The 17,418-nt window shown below is 42.2% G+C and overlaps 1 protein-coding gene across 5 annotated transcripts in view; it reads right to left on the reverse strand.

Moving 5' to 3' along the window:
- The window catches only part of GOLGA4 (golgin A4), a 114,388-nt gene extending 100,144 nt beyond the window's left edge, over positions 1-14,244 (reverse strand). For all 5 annotated transcript variants that reach the window (XM_007191480.3, XM_007191478.3, XM_007191479.3 and 2 more), the window contains exon 1: positions 14,112-14,244. In XM_007191480.3, coding sequence (XP_007191542.2) covers positions 14,112-14,183 — 72 coding nt within the window. In that variant the 5' untranslated portion in view covers positions 14,184-14,244. The remainder of the gene's footprint in view (positions 1-14,111) is intronic.
- Between the last annotated feature and the right edge of the window lie 3,174 nt (positions 14,245-17,418).

Below are 17,418 nucleotides of genomic sequence, written 5' to 3' on the forward strand. Positions count from 1 at the left end.
AAGTGCTTAAGTCAGAACTCAGAAAACTCACCACCCCAGTCTTCTTTTCATCTAGGGCAGGTGACCTTAACTCCACCAATGAACATACCCACACAAGACACTGAGTCATAAGTGGGTAATATGAGAAAACAGACATGCAAAATTAATGAAGTTCATCAGCTGGTGAACATGGAGACACGGAGCTTCATGCAGTCGTTCACAAGAGCTGTGCAGTGCAAGATGCAATGCTGCCAAACCGAGGCGGCTGCAACATTCTTATTAGTGCAGCCCCCCAAGTGTGGCTGAGCAGAGCAATCAGCCCAGACTTTCAGGCCCTCCTGAAAATTCTGTAAGTCACCAACCATTCATTAATAGATCCCTTTTCTGCTTAACTAGCTAGACTGAGTTCTGTTGCTTACAGCGTAGGATTCCAGCACACACATACCTTCTAAAAGATGAACCAGAAAAATCAACATGTGACAGAAGGAATTAGCTATGTGCATCAGTTACCTTAGGGGATAAGATATCCCTTTCTCAATCAAGATAAAACAGAAACAGTAAGGCCTTAGAATTTTAAGCAACAAAATGGTTGAATGTGAAATAAAGCTGAAGCTTATCAATGTTTTAAATGTCTAGAAAATGTATGAAGCCAACATTGTGCTTAGAAAATGGGAAGGGAAAGCAGTCACTGGACAGAGTTTACCCAGGACTGAAACAAAAATCACAAGTATTCAAAGCACTTCAGAAACAGTTCTCACTGAAGTTGAGGGAAGTGCAATAACCCTTCCCACACCTAGAGCCATAAATTTCAAACCATGCCAGCTTCAAAAGCTGTAGATGTTTCAAACACTACCACTATGACCGGGAGAAACTCCATTTGCATCTACTTTTAAATGGTTGTATGTAATATCTCCTTTAATAAAAGGACCACCGGGACTGCCCTGGTCGTCCAGTGGTTAAGAATCCGCCTTCCAATGCAGGGGACACTGGTTCAATCCCTGGTTGGGGACCTAAGATCCCACATGCCACGGGGCAACTAAGCCCGCGTGCCCCAACTACAGAGCCCACATGCTCTGGAGCCCACGCGCCACAACTAGAGAGGAACCCGCACGTTGCAACTAAGACCTGACGCAGCCAAAAAAATTAAATAAATAAATAAATAAATAAATATTTTTTAAAATAGACCAAAAAATAAATAAATAAAATAAAAGGGCCACTGAGAGGGCAAAAAGTTAGGAAAGTGATTAGAGAAGTAATACTAGGCTAAAGGATATAGCTCTTAGCTAACCCTCTCTGTTGTGATGCCATCATATCCAAAAAATTGGGGGGTTAATAACTCAGCTTTCCAAATGCCCAGATGCCAGGACAGGGCTACTTCAGACAGGGACCTTGAAATCACTTGAAAAGTACACCTCCACTGTGAATTTTTTTAAGTGGCACTATGTCTTTTTACTTTGGCCTCATGTGAGCCTAATCGTAATTGGAGCCTCATCAGCTCTGGATAAACCGGCAAAATCAAATGTTGGGGTTTATAAAGTTAAAGAAGAGGTTCTAACACACACTGTCCTCCGAAAAGTAGTACCACGTGGCAAGGTTTGGCCTGATGGCTTGTAGCTCTTCCTCTGGAGTTGTAAAAGTAAGGAACACATGAGGGAATGGATATGACTGTAAAGTATAAAACATGCATAAAAAACTAACTGTACTTGAGTGTTTATCCCAAAGTCCTGGATCTTTAACAGGCTATCCTCACTTCAAAATATATAAGGGGGGCTTCCGTGGTGGCGCAGTGGTTGAGAATCTGCCTGCTAATGCAGGGGACACGGGTTCGATCCCTGGTCTGGGAAGATCCCATATGCCACGGAGCAACTAGGCCCGTGAGCCACAACTACTGAGCCTGCACGTCTGGAGCCTGTGCTCCGCAACAAGAGAGGCCACGATAGTGAGAGGCCCGCGCACCGCGATGAAGAGTGGCCCCCGCTTGCCGCAACTAGAGAAAGCCCTCGCACAGAAACGAAGACCCAACACAGCCAAAAATAAATAAATAATAAATAAATAAATTTATTTAAAAAAAAAAAAAAAAAACAAAATATATAAGGATTTAGATTCCTTCAAACTAAATTTGGTCTAATTAATTCTCATAGCTTAGAAATCTGTCTTCAGATTTCTCATGGCTATTTACCAAAAAAACCTGATGGCTATAACCAGGCTCACAATTAATATTTTTATTGCCAACTAACTGATTATTAATTGACCATAGCCCTCAACTTCAGTATAAAAAAACCCGTTTTAGTCACTGTGGTATGCAGAATTTGAAGATGACCCCAAATGACCCTCACCTTGTGAATATGAGATTATCACTGCCCTGATTATCTTACCTTACATAGCAAAAAGGTTTCTGCAGGTATATTTAAGGTTACTAACCAGTTGACTCTGAGTTAACTGAAAGGAGATTGTCTGGATGGGTCCAACCTAATCACACAAGCCCTTCAAATGAGTCCAGAGTGCAGAGGCAGCGGTAGAAAGCAGAGAGATGTACTCCTGCTACCCTGAAAGAAAGCAAAAGGCCTGTGGGGGCCAAGTGGCAAGGAACTGTGGGCAGCCCTAGGAGCTGAAAGCGGTCCCGTTCAACAGCCAGCAAGAAATAAGGACCTCGGGCTTCCCTGGTGGTGCAGTGGTTGAGAATCCGCCTGCCAATGCAGGGGACACGGGTTCGAGCCCTGGTCTGGGAAGATCCCACATGCCACGGAGCAACTGGGCCCGTGAGCCACAACTACTGAGCCTGCGCGTCTGGAGCCTATGCTCCGCAACAAGAGAGGCCGCAATAGTGAGAGGCCCGCGCACCGCGATGAAGAGTGGCCCCCGCTTGCCTCAACTAGAGAAAGCCCTCACACAGAAACGAAGACCCAACACAGCCATAAATAAATAAAAAAATAAATTAATTAAAAAAAAATTTAAAAAAAAAAAAAGAAATAAGGACCTCTGTCCTACAACCACAAAGGACTAAATTCTACCACGACCACATGAGCATGGAAGAGGACCCTCACCTCCAGATGAGAACACAGTTTGGACAATAGTTGATCTTAGTCTTGTGAGACCCTGAGCAGAGGAGCCAGTCATGTCATGCCAGACTTCTGACATACAGATTGTGAAACAATAACTGGGTTATTAGGCAGCAAGGTTGTGGTAATGTGTTATGTAACATTAGGAAACTAGTACAGTCACCTTTAGGAATAATAAGCCTTGAACACCATGACTTTTCATTACCCATCAAGACTCTATCAGATGTCACCCTGATCCTCTCACACTCCCACCACACCAGGAGTAACTGTCTCTCAACCTTATGGTACAGAGACTACATCCACCCTTCAAGACAAATGCAACACCAGCACAGCACCTTAGCAGGCTCTGTTAAATAAAGAAGCGTTCTATAACTACAAATGCTTTCAAATACTTTCTCTTTTGATTCTCACAACCAATCTGAAAGGTAAACAGGACAGTTATCATCCCCAATTCCCTGACAAGAAAGTAAGAAGCTCACAATGCTTATGTGGCTTGATCAGGTTGCATACTGCAGCATCTGGGTTAGCAAACAGGTCTTCTGAGCCCCTCATCCACTTCCCCAGTATTCTTTGGATCAGTGTTTCTCAAATTTTTTTCACTGGGACCCACAGTAAAACAACAACATCCTTTTCACACAGACACTTCTAAAACAAGTTTTACGAAACCTTAACCTTTACAACATAAGATGCCACATTTTGACCTAATCTAGTCTTTCATTTAAAAAAAAAAAAAAAGCTGATCCCAATCCACAGATTCCACAACCCACCTGAACTGCTTTCATCATACCATGTTGTCTGTAGAAGAACAATGTTGATAAACATGGCCACTAACTATTAAATCTAGAATATATCAAATATATCTAATATATTTTAAATATACCACAAAATAGAAATTAAAAAGCACTAATTCTAGGTTGAACAACAAAACCTAAAGATAACAAAGACACAAATTTTGGACATTCACATTACTGGGAAGTTCTACAATAAAGTCAAAACTATGTTAATCATAGTTTATTCCATAAGGGGCTCTATTATCTGGGAGTTTTCATAGAAAGAATTACTCAAAATAGCTGAATTGTTAGATAGATATCTATCTAAAGTTACAGATTCAAGATGGTTATACCTCACTAATACCTGAAGGGGTTTGGAGATAACAATGAGGTTTAACCATTTTGAATCTATACTTTTCTGAAATCAGGTTTCACCTTTCCGAAAATAACTAATTCTAGTTTTCAAATATAAAAGGAAATTGAATATAATTTAACATTTTCTAGGTCAGTTGTCATTCCTGTCAATATGCTACTTGTAGTATATCTTCTCTGTCCATTTTAGCCTGCTACTAGTTTAGAAGCTAGATAACTACATTTATTGGAATTGTAGACAAAATAAGCATAAGGAAGTTCTAAGTGAGGGATTTTTTAAAGTATTCTTATGAACAACATACATTAACTATGGAATGTGAAGTTAGTGACATTAAAATTTTGGCTGCTTAGAGGCCTTTTGACACTACTCAGTTCTCAAGTTATGCCCCCAATAGATGAGATGTTACTCTTAAACAAGCATAACAAACATCTGGCTTCACTTCTCCCTCCCACACCCATGGTAATCAATCATGGCAAGGACATAGCCGTAGACTCCTTCTCACCACAGCACTCCTGAAAGTCTCTGCCAAATCCATCCGACATCCCAGCTATTAAGGAATGGCCAAAGTAACTGGGAGTTAATGCTTCACATAAACCTCTATATACTAGTTACCAAAATTATTAGAGCTTTCTATTAAGTCTGTAATAAAGTACCTTCCACATCCTGACATCTAAATAGTAGTGCCGGAAATGAAATATTGCTGTTTATGTTATAAATGCTTACCTCTCAAAAACAGCCCTTTAATGTGGCGAAATCCACTCATTCAAAAGTAATTTAAGGAGACTTCTAGTTAAACATAGTAGATTGGCTACATATGTTCCTATTTTCTCTCCCTCCCAAAGAGTTAAATTTCAACCAATTTTCAGAAGATTGGATGTGAATGAAAGAATACTAAAGTAACAGTACTGCTGACACCACTACAACCCCATGGAAAAGGAAATAGTGATGAGAAGGGAATAGTGATGAGAAGAAGCCTATTTTCATCCCCAGAACCCTAAAAAGACTTAGGACTTAAAGCAAAAGTTATAAAGCAAGATGAGACAGGATCAAAACCAGAAAGATTGGCTGAAAGAGTCCCCAGGTCCCCTGTCCCACCTTACACAGCCTCTGAAGAAACAGAGGTTTATTTTCTGGAGCCAATGAGGCTTTAAACTGGGTGAAACCAAGCACCACAGTAAGACAGGAGAGAAGGGCAAAGTGTGTGACTAAACTGAGCAGATTAGGCAATATTCTGCACAGTGAACAGTGGAACCTCCAGCAGTCCTTCTCAGACCTGCTTCCAGAAAGTTGGCAGCTAGGCCTCTGGTTACCAACATGTAGCTATTTCTCCCAACAATAAAACCAGTTTACAGCTTGCCACCCACCAGTGAGCCCCAGTGTCAATCACATGCTACTTCCAAATAGCATCAGATTGTTAGTGCATCGCCCTTAAATATGAATAGATAGCCCAGAGCACTCAATAAAGAAAATTTCCAATGTAAGAGGGAGGCAAAAACAAGAAGAAAAAAAACCCCAAAACCAAAAAACAAACACGGCACTTCCCTGGTGGTCCAGTGGTTAAGACTCCATGCTCCCAATGCAGGGGTCCCGGTTCAATCCCTGGTCAGGGAACTAGATCCCACACACCACAACTAAGACCCAGCACAGCCAAGTAAATAAGTAAATAAATAAATAAACAATTAAAAAAAAACCCTAACACAATAAAGATTAAAAGAAAACAAAAGAAAAAAAATCCCCATTATTCTCAGAGAGAGAAAAGATATATCAGTACATCAAGAGCAATGCTACGAAAAAGCAAAAGACAATAAGAAACAGCCTTGGGAAATTTAAAAATAGAGTAGCCAAAATTAAAAATTCAATTGAAGAAAACTAACACAACATAGTAAATCAACTATACTTCAATAAATAAATATATAAAACAAAAAATTCAACTGAAGAGTTAAATTGAAGCACACTCTCAAAAATAGAACAAAAAAATAAAAATAGACCATAAAGGGTAAAAAATAATAAATGAGAATCTATCCTGAAGACACAAAAGCTAACTAACTGGAATTTCAGGACAGAAGAGAAAAAACAAAGGGGAGGGAATTATCAAAGAAATAATACCTAAAAGTTTCCAAGAATTTAAGCACAGGAGTCACCACACTTAAACCGTCCACTGGATGTCCAGCACAATGCAATAATAAACACTGTTTACTTCTCTTCCTCCCCAAAACCCAAAACCCATTGAAATGAAGGTTAAAAAAAATTAGAAAAGCACACAGATTAACACTCTAGAACAAGAGAGAGAACACCACAGGCAAAAAGAAAATAAATTTTTGAAGACTCAAAGGCAAAAGGATTCAAACTGGTGGAAAAATCAGGGCAAAGGTAGCCATAACCCTAAACATGCACAGAAGGCTGCGGGAGAGGCAGCAGCAACTTTCTGCAACAGGAAGAAAAAAAATCACAGTTTTAGACACTCTAAAGGGAGATTACTGCTCTCAGCAATGTGTTAAGTGTCTGCAAGACAAACAGGAACGTGGGGTCAGCCTCCCCAACCCAAATAGATCTCCAGACAACAGTAACAGCCAAATATAAAGAGCAATACCTTGGAGGAGTTAGCACTCCAATAGCAGGGGCTGGTACCACAAAGCAGCAGGGTAACAATACGCCCCAGTCTGACCAAGGCAATCCCAGTCCCACCCAGTTCATGCCACTTTATGTTCCAAGATAACTGCCAGTAGCGTCCCCGTTCATTCATAAGAACGTTTGGATAATAAATCGTATGGTCACCTTTCAAAGCAGGACTCTCTGTGTTTTGGCTGGCCCTCCACACAGGAGAGTAGCAGGTAAGAGCAGAGAAAACCCATGTTAGCTACCGAAATAAACCACCCACTAGGTCTTCATAAATATAAACAAACAACCAATAATAACAAGACATTTTTCTCAAAAAAAAGAAAAAAGATAAACGATGGCAAGTATGAAGAAATATAACAAGTAACCCAGAGCAATCAGATAAATCAAGGAAGGGAACTTAAATATGTATGTACGTATAATATATAACACTTATCCTGCAAGAGTTTTGAGAAGCTCTAGTTTCCGTTAAAACACAAGCTGCTACTGAAAACTGAAACAAAGCAACAAGCGTGGGGCTTCCCTGGTGGCGCAGTGGTTGAGAATCTGCCTGCCAATGCAGGGGACACGGGTTCAAGCCCTGGTCCGGGAAGATCCCACATGCCGCGGAGCAACTGGGCCCGTGAGCCACAATTACTGAGCCTGTGCGTCTGGAGCCTGTGCTCTGCAACAAGAGAGGCCGCGATAGTGAGAGGGCTGCACACCGCGATGAAGAGTGGCCCCCGCTTGCCGCAACTAGAGAAAGCCCTCGCACAGAAACGAAGACCCAACACAACCATAAATAAATAAATAAATATTTTTTTTTAAAAAAAGCAACAAGCGTAGTACTCTGGTTAAGAGAATGGGCTTTAGAGCAAGACTGCCTGGGTTCATATCTCGGCTCTACCACTTAGCTGTGTCGTACTAGCTGTCTACCACAGACAAGTTACTTAACCTCCCTAGGCCTCAATTTCTTATCTGTAAAATGGGTATAATACAAATCCACACCTTTTATTATTTCATGTATTAATTTAGTTAATACATGCAATGCACCAAGAAAGCACCTGGTTAAAAATAACTATCCAGTGTTGACTAGTGTTATTATTTGTGGAAATTAAATATATGATTAGGGTTTCCCTAGTGGCACAGTGGTTAAGAATCCGCCTGCCAATGCAGGGGACATGGGTTTGAGCCCTGGTCCAGGAAGATCCCACATGCCGCGGAGCAACTAAGCCCGTGCGCCACAACTACTGAGCCTGTGCTCTAGAGCCTGCGAGCCACAACTACTGAGCCCGCATGCTACAACTACTGAAACCTGCACACCTAGAGCCCATGCTCTGCAACAAGAGAAGCCACTGTGATGAGAAGCCCGTGCACCGCAACGAAGAGTAGCCCCCGCTCTCAGCGACTAGAGAAAGCCCGCGTGCAGCAACGAAGACCCAACGCAGCCAGTAAATAAATAAATCAATAAATATTTTTTTTAAAAAGGAGGGGGACTAAAAAAAATAGAAGAAAAAAACTGGAAATTTTCTAGCATCAAGGAAAAAAGAAAAGATTCAAAGATCAAGTAACTACCAATAAAGAAAGAACAATTTGGAATTAGACTTTTCATCTGCACACAGGATGCTAGAAGATAAGGAAGAAAAACAGTCAACAGTCTGAGGGGAATTTTTCAACCTGGAATTTAATAGCTAGCCAAATAAATGTTTAAGTGAGAACGTCTTCCTAATATTTTGTGATTTAGAAGGTGAAGAAGCCAAATGCTGTTAGTTAAAATCCTATACTTTTAAGAGCCCTGACCTTTATCAACACATTAACTGAATTTCTACATCAAAGTTTCCAGCCCTGCTTTCTCGCCTGGGCCCAGGAAGATGCACTTTTGAATCTGCCTACAGCTTCCGTGGGATGTAAAGTTAAGGTATGTATAATTTGCATCTATGTCTTGGGGTCTTTGAACATCGCAGTTTAACAAATTGGGTTAATTCATCCCAAAAGCTACAGAGACAAAGACTCTCTCAGAATTTTTTTCCTCCAGCTCTTCCTATCAAACTAAGAAGCAGATGAGAGAACTTTGTATGGCCCTTACCCTATTCAAGTTTCACAAAGATTTTTTAAATCACATGAACAAGTTTGTTTATATATATGTTTAAATTATTTAAAACATGAGAACTTAATGTATATTCTATATAAAGTAATACAAATAGGCACTCTATGCTCCCTGGTCAAAATACAGATTTATAAACACTCAAGACATTCTGATTTTTCTGATCTAAATGTTCTCTCTGGGAGTTATGCTTTTTAGATTGAGGCTAGTTATTTTGCCAAGTGGCATTTACAAAAAGCCTATGTTCCTTCAGAAGGCGACTCTTTCCTCTGCTGTCTGTGGAATTTTTTAAAAATTTCTATTACATAAACTATTATTTTGAGGCCCCACTCTAAAAAAGCTATAATTCTGCAGGTTTGGGGTAGGCCCACATTTTGCTTTCTTTTTAATTTAATTTTTTTTTGTGGTAAAGTATACATAACATAAAAGTTACCATTTTAAACATTTGTAGGTGTACAGTTCAGTAGTATTAATTATATTTACACTGTTGTGCAACCATCACCACTATCTATCTCCAGAACTTTTTCATCCTCCCAAACTGAAACTCTGTTCTCATTAAACAGTAATTCTCCACTTCCCCCTCCCCTCTCCAGCCCCTGGCAACCACCATTCTATTTTTTGTCTCTATGAAATTGACTAATCTAGGTACCCCATACAAGTGGAATCATACAATTGTCCATTTGCGCCTGTGCTTTTTATAATTTTTAAGTTTCAGTAATATTTGAAAAAGGCTGAAAATGTTAAAAAATATTTTTATTCATGGCACTACATATATCCTAAGAAGTTAGAAAGTATTCTATATTACTTTTTAATAATTTTTATCAAATTCATTCTGCAAGGAATTTAAAAATCTAAGTAGATATTTGTTGTTAAAAAAATATTAAAAAAAAAAAAATTAAATGGAGGGACTTCCCTGGCAGTCCAGTGGTAAAGAATCCGCCTTATAGTGCAGGGGACACGGGTTCGCTCCCTGGTCAGAGAACTAAGATCCAGCATGTCGCGGGGCGACTAAGACGTGTGCTGCAAACTACAGAGCCCACGCGCCCTGGAGCCTGCGCGCCACAACTAGAGAAAAGAAAACCCGCACACCACAACTAGAGAGAAGCCCGCACACCGCAACTAGAGAAGCCACGGGCTGCAACAAAAGATCCCACATGCCTCAACGAAGATCCCGCGTGCCGCAACTAAGACCCGACGCAGCCAAAAATAAATAAAATAAATAAATAATAAATAAATCTTAAAAATATATATATTAAATGGAACTTGATTTGAAATTTTTAAATTTTATTCTTTATTAGTGATTAGGCTTCACGTCATCATCAGAATTGAACAAATGTTTACTTAACATAATATCTGCCAAAGAAGGGTTCAAATAATCTTAGCACCAACCAAAGAGAAGTGACTGGGGACTACAGAAGGCTGTCTTTTTTTTAAATGGGTTTATTTATTTATTTATTTTTGGCTGTGCTGGGTCCTCGCCTCTGTGCGAGGGCCCCCCCTAGCTGTGGCGAGCGGGGGCCACTCCTCATCGCGGTGCGCGAGCCTCTCACCATCGTGGCCTCTCCTGTTGTGGAGCACAGGCTCCAGACGCGCAGGCTCAGTAGTTGTGGCTCACAGGCCCACCTGCTCCGCGGCATGTGGGATCTTCCCAGACCAGGGCTCGAACCCGTGTCCCCTGCATTGGCAGGCAGACTCCCAACCACTGTGCCACCAGGGAAGCCCCAGAAGGCTGTCTTTTACTGAATGCTTTCAAAAACTTAAGGGACCCTTACAGTGTTACTAACACCATCACTATTACTATTACTGAAAAGTTTTGCAAATATTATGATGCAAATCATTCATTTCTCCCATAATTATGAACACCTGACAACTCACTCTACTTGAAACATCCCTATCAGGCAATCTCGCCTCTGGAAAGCAAGCTAAGAACCAGGAAGTATGCACACACAGGCCTCCAAAATCTCGAAACAAATGTCTCAAAATTTGTGTTAATACACTAATATACACTAAAGAATCTCTTAGGTACTTGCCCTTATTTTACACAAAATTTTAGAAGTTTAGTGTCTTGTCTTCATTTAAAGCCCAAACAATTCAGAAGCTGGAAGAACGACACTGGGCAGATAGCAAGGGAGGCTACAAAGTAATTACAAAAAGTAGACCAAAAACAAATAAATCCTCCTGAGTGGGTAAAAGGGAATTGTCTTTCACACCCCATTAAATTCCTGAGGGCATGGTGCCTTCATCACAAAATAATTCATACTCAAAAATGAAGACATTGATAATATTATACAAATTCAGGATCCTTTGCACAAGAAAACAAGGATATGCGTAATCTGTTATAAAAGGGCTGTCCCATCAAAAAATATTTGTTCAATTCATGCTTGAAAGAAATCCTTAACTCTGAAAACAATAATCCAGAACTTCAGGATTTCCCTGGTGGTGCAATGGTTAAGAATCTGCCTGCCAATGCAGGGGACACCGGTTCGATCCCTGGTCTGGGAAGGTCCCACATGCTGCAGAGCAACTAAGCCCGTGCGCCACAACTACTGAGCCCGTGTGCCACAACTACCGAAGCCCGCATGCCTAGAGCCCATGCTCTGCAACAAGAGAAGCCACCACAATGAGAAGCCCGCACACCGCAACGAAGAGTAGCCCCCACTCGCCACAACTAGAGACAGCCCACGCACAACAACGAAGACCCAATGCAGCCAAAAATAAATAAACAAAATAAATAAACAAATAAATCCAGAACTTCTCAACTTGAAGGGTTCTGAATAGCTGAGGATCAAGACCAGAAAATAATCAAGTTTCTATCAGCAGTTGATCACTAACAATTTACTCTGGCATTCTGAATAAATAAATATATGTTATCAAAGAGGATTGTTTTAAATCTTTTGTATACAAGGTGATATTATTTGCTCCACATGCACTGTCTCACCAGAGGCATCAACCCATAGAAACTGGGAGCTCTAATACATTATCTTTTAACTAGCTCTTTTACTATCATTCTAAAGACATCCTCCCTTTGTTAAAGCTCATGAAAAAAAGATAATATTACAAATAAGAAAAAGAATGAGCACCTTGGAGCATATTCTTCTTAAACTATTTTCACGGGCTTCCCTGGTGGCGCAGTGGTTGAGAATCTGCCTGCCAATGCAGGGGACACGGGTTCGAGCCCTGGTCTGGGAAGATCCCACATGCCGTGGAGCAACTGGGCCCGTGAGCCACAATTACTGAGCCTGCGCGTCTGGAGCCTGTGCTCCGCAACAAAAGAGGCCACAACAGTGAGAGGCCCGCGCACCGCGATGAAGAGTGGCCCTCGCTTGCCACAACTAGAGAAAGCCCTTGCACAGAAATGAAGACCCAACACAGCCATAAATAAATAAATAAATAAATAAAATTAAAAAAAAAACAAAACTATTTTCACTATTTCTGTGTGTATATATATATATATATATATATATATACACACTTATATACATACTTTCCCCACAAAGGAAGCCCCTACACACTCTTTTTCAATCTTTTACTACAAGTTAGAGCCTATGTCTCTGTAGGCTCTAACTCTAGCTGTGTGACATCAGGCAGGTTACTTAACCCATTTGTGAGCCTCACTCCATGTATGAAAGATTCTCTAAGTTGTAGAGTTATGTGAGAATTAAACAAAATAATACAAGCAAAATGCCTAGCATAGAGTAAGAACCTAATAAATGATGGCATTTTTTTAAGGCTGTGGAATAACTATCTAATATAACGTGTTTAACCAATTTTCTAGCGTTGAACATTTTTGGCCAGATTTTACCTATTAAAACAACACTGAAGTGAAAATCCATGTGGCTAACTGCTTAATACATCCTAAATTTTCTTAGAATAAATTTCTAGAGGTGGAATCCTGGATCAGTGATATGTATAGAGTTCCTTACATTCACTACCACGCCTGTTTCCCCACATTCCTCATCTGTACCTCAATTTTTAGTTTTTCCTTTGTTTCTTAAATAATGGTGTTTTGTAAAATTTAAAAGCTTGCGGTAAATGGTATGATAAGTAAAATTCTAGTACTGAAATCTTAATCACTATTTACGTTTCACTTGGGAGAATGAACAAGCTTTCGGTACCATGTACCTATGTATCTCAACCACTGTTTCACTCTAGGGGAGCTTTACATTTTTAGAGAACAACTTCAATTTACAGTTTCAGAATAAATTCAATAGTTGTTTGATTTAGTAGTTGTTAATTAGTTAGCTATATTTAAAAGTTGCATACGATAAATGTTATGTTAAAGATGTTTAGAAATGCCTCCAAATTAGTCAAAACTCAGCCTTTCTTGTAGAAACTCTAAAGTTAAGAGAGAGATTTGCTCCATCTGTTGAGACTCTGAAAGGCTGGGAAGGAATTTAGCAGAAGCCCTCCCCTCTGCTGAAGGGACCACGTGCTGCCAGCACCCAAACACACGATCACAGCTGCTTAGGAAACTGCTTCTGCTTCTTTAAATTAACACTACTAACACGCCCCCTTTTTCCTGAAAACCGTCATTTCCTGAAGCAACAGCGTTCGTGAAAAACAAATATTAACGAGACTTGAAGAAGCAGAGACAAGCTGTGGACAGGCGCAAGCCCTGCTGGGCCGCACAGTGTCAGCCCCTCCGCCCGTCCCGGATCAACCAAGTTATGCGAAGTGACTAACTCGTGACAGCCGCGGGCGCTGGACGCCGGCCACACCGCCACCTCTTTCAGGTCCCAATGCTCCTGCAAGCAGCCTGGGCAGGAATGGCTCGACCCCTGGCCCTCACGCCTGGACGAGGGTTTGGAATTAGACTTCTCACGGGCCAGGGGCCCCTCCGTACTCAGTCTCGGGTCGGGGATCAGAGAGGGGACTTCAGTCGAGAGATCAGATGTTACAAGGGACCCTGGTTTTCCCATTCCGCCCTCACTCTTGAGTTGGGGTCTCGGATAGTTGGTGGAACCTTCGATATGGGTCAAAAATCATGCAAGATCGGAGCCCTTCTCACTTATTCTCAGACCGAGTTGGGCATTAGGGAAAATTACCAGAGGTCAGGTGTCACAAATCCAGCCACCCCCACAACCAGAACGGAGTTTTGGGATGGGGGACCCGGGTCAGGAGTCACGGAGGACCTGGACTGCCTTGAGCTCTTTCCCAGTCCGGGGTCTGGGGGAAGCCTCAGGTTAGAAGCCAAAGGTCAGGGAACTAGGGGAGCGCGGCGGCCATAGTACCTGAGTAGAGGCCAGCGCCTGCTGGAGCTGCTGCTGCTCCTCGCTGATCTTTTGCTTCAGTTTCTTGAACATGGCGCAACGCGGGTTCCTGAATGTGAATGAGACCTGAGGGCGAGTGCTCTGAGAGACCCGGCCGCGGCGGCGACGGAGGGTTCTCTACACCAGGAACCGCGGGGGCCGGGCCTCGCCTCTCCTCCTTGGCCTCGCGGGCGGGTCGGCACACTCGTCCTGCGGGTGTCGGCGTCGCCGCCGCCGCGTCTCTCTCTTCTGGGTGCCACCGGTTGGCCTCGGCCCCCCATCCAGCCCCTGCGGCGGCGGCGGCGGCGGCGACAACAACGGCCCCAGGTGAGCGTGTGCCCAAGGCGCCTGCGCGGCCTACGTGGAGCTCGCCGAGGGAGCGCTACGGAGCGCCGGAGGGGACAAGGTGGAAGTCGGGCCCGCACATGCGCGCTCCAGGGTCGCTCCCGGAAAATCCAGGGGTTTGCGCTGCGTATGCTCACTGCGTGCCTAGATGCCTTCAGATCCGGATCCCGGGCTCGTCGGAGCGCTACGCTGACGCACACCGGGGCTTCGGCGCTGCGAAGTCTGGTGGGGAGGGTGCTGCTTCTTTTGAGGACCGCAAGGCTGACAATCCTGCCGCAAAGAACCGCATGTGTGGGTGTCCGGGGTGCGAGAAGACTGCCGAGGGCTCTGAAGGATAGTGTACTTTTGTTCAGTATTTGTGGTTAGAATTCTCTGCCTTCAGTGTCTCGTACTCCTACTGCTTCCCAGAGGGGCCCTCTTCCCTTCGCTGGACTCTTCCAGGGTTCAAGAAGTGCCTGACACGGGGCTCCCAGGGTCCAGAAGTTTCTGGCCGATATTGTAAGATTTCAGTCCTTTGGACATCGCCTTTATTTATCTTTTATTTCACAGAAATCGTATATTTTCATATATTCCTTCAAAAATCTTTAATTCTAAGTGCCAGGTTCTTCGGGGTCTCTCTCAGTCTTTGATAGAACAAGTAGACAAAAAAATTAGTAAGGATATAGAGAAGTTGGATCAGCTAACTTTGCCTAATTGATCTTTTTCGAAAAGACCCAACAACTGCAGAATACACGGGGTTTTTTGGAATACTTATAGAACATTCCCAAATTAGACCATGTGCTAATTCATAATACAGGTCTCAATTAATTTCAAAGGCTTAATATCATATAGTGTGTTCTCCGACCACAAAGCAATTAAATTAGAAATCAATAACAGAGATATCTAGAAAGTCCCCAAATATTTGGAAATTATGCTGCACAGTTCTAAATAATTGATGGGCCAAAAAGCAAAGCACAAGGGAAACTAGAGAATATTTTAAAAGAATGACAATGAGAACAGAGCATAGCAAAATTTGTGAGGTTCAGCTAAAGCAGTGCTTACATGGAAAATAATAGCATTATGTGTTTGTATTACAAAGGAAATAAAATTGAAAATCAATCATCTAAGCTTCCACCTTAAGAAGTTTGAAAAAGAAGAAAAAACTAAAATCGAAGTAAGTAGAAGGAATGAAATAAAAGATACTGAGCAAAACATCAATGAAATAGAAAACAGACAATAGAGAAAACCAACAAGACTAAAATTTGGTTCTTAGAAAAGATTAATAAAATTGGTAAGCCCCTAGTAAGACTCATAGAAAGAAAAACAGTAATTATCAATATCAAGAGTTAAAGAGGGCTTATTGCCACAGATTCTACAGATATTATAAGGGAATATCTGACACAAATTATCAAAATGCAGATGCCCTTAGGTCAGTGAATGAATAAACAAACTGTGGTACTTCCATACCATGGAATGCTACTCTGAAATATAAAGGACAGAGTATTGATACTCATAACAACCTAAATGGATCTCCTTAAGTTTTGTTGAGTGACCCAAAAGAAGCCATACATATATATCTTGCTCTCTGTACAGTCCCTGCCTCACCTACACCCTACTCACTTGACTGACCTCCGCTCTTAATCATAGACCTTCATCAGTAAATGCCTACATACTTGCCCCCAGCTCCAACTAGTGATTGTTCTCATCTTTATTTTTTTTTTTAATTAATTTATTTATTTATTTTTGGCTGTGTTGGGTCTTCGTTTCTGTGCGAGGGCTTTCTCTAGTTGCGGCAAGCAGGGGCCACTCTTAATTGCGGTGCGCGGGCCTCTCACTATCGCGGCCTCTCTTGTTGCGGAGCACAGGCTCCAGACGCGCAGGCTCAGTAGTTGTGGCTCACGGGCCTAGTGGCTCCGCGGCATGTGGGATCCTCCCAGACCAGGGCTCGAACCCGTGTCCCCTGCATTGGCAGGCGGACTCCCAACCACTGCGCCACCAGGGAAGCCCCTGTTCTCATCTTTAGATCAGAATCTCGCCACTATGATAGTTTACCAAAGGGGAGGTGAGGGGCACGCTCCTCTGCTGGTTTCCTTGGTAACCAGTGAGCCAACCGGAAGTCAATTCTCCCTATAACTGGTAACCTCCCCTCTGCCCGGAAGCAAAGACTAGTGCCGTGTCCTGCTGCACACGGTGGGGTGTCGCTACAGGACCTTGTTTCAGACATGTAAGATCCCCCATCCATTAAACCATTGATGTCTCTGTCACTGACTTTGGACTCTCTTTGGTCTTGAAGCTGGGCAAGTACAAGGCTTGCAGGCCTGTGGGATGCAGCCCAACAGATTCCACTTATATGACGTTATGAAAAGGCAAAGCTATAGGGAGGGAGAATTGACCAGTGGTTGCTAGGAGTTGAGTGGGCTAGGACTGGATTGGGGTAGAAGTGGTGTTAACTGCAAAAGGGCAGGATGAGGGAATCTTTGGGATAATGAAACAGTTCATATCATAACTATAGTGGTAGATATACAACTTTGTGTGCATTTGTCAAAACCCAGAAAACTATATATCACAAACACTAAACTTCACTGTATGAAAACTTTAAAATGGAAATTAAAAACCCGAGGCTCAGAGAGGTTAAGAATTTCACCCAAAGTAACACAGCTTGGACATGGTGGAGGCAGCACTTGAACCCAGAGTTCTCATGGCTCTAAAGCCCATGCCTACACCACCCACCCACACTGCCTCTGGATCCCTTACCATGGTGGCATAGACTACCACTGACATTGATTTCGCTATGTTCTCCAATACTTTGCTCCAAAATGATTTACTGATTGATATCCAGTGTCCTCACCAGCATATATTCTTTCCTGGTTGCAAAGAAAGAAAGAAAGAAAGAAAAGAAAAAATATTTTGTACATTGAGAGCACTTATCCACAAATGTGAAAGAGCTACAGCTGTGTTGTTCTTC

This window comes from Balaenoptera acutorostrata, chromosome 10 (assembly GCF_949987535.1).
Source record: "Balaenoptera acutorostrata chromosome 10, mBalAcu1.1, whole genome shotgun sequence".
In the NCBI taxonomy this organism is placed as follows: domain Eukaryota; kingdom Metazoa; phylum Chordata; class Mammalia; order Artiodactyla; family Balaenopteridae; genus Balaenoptera; species Balaenoptera acutorostrata.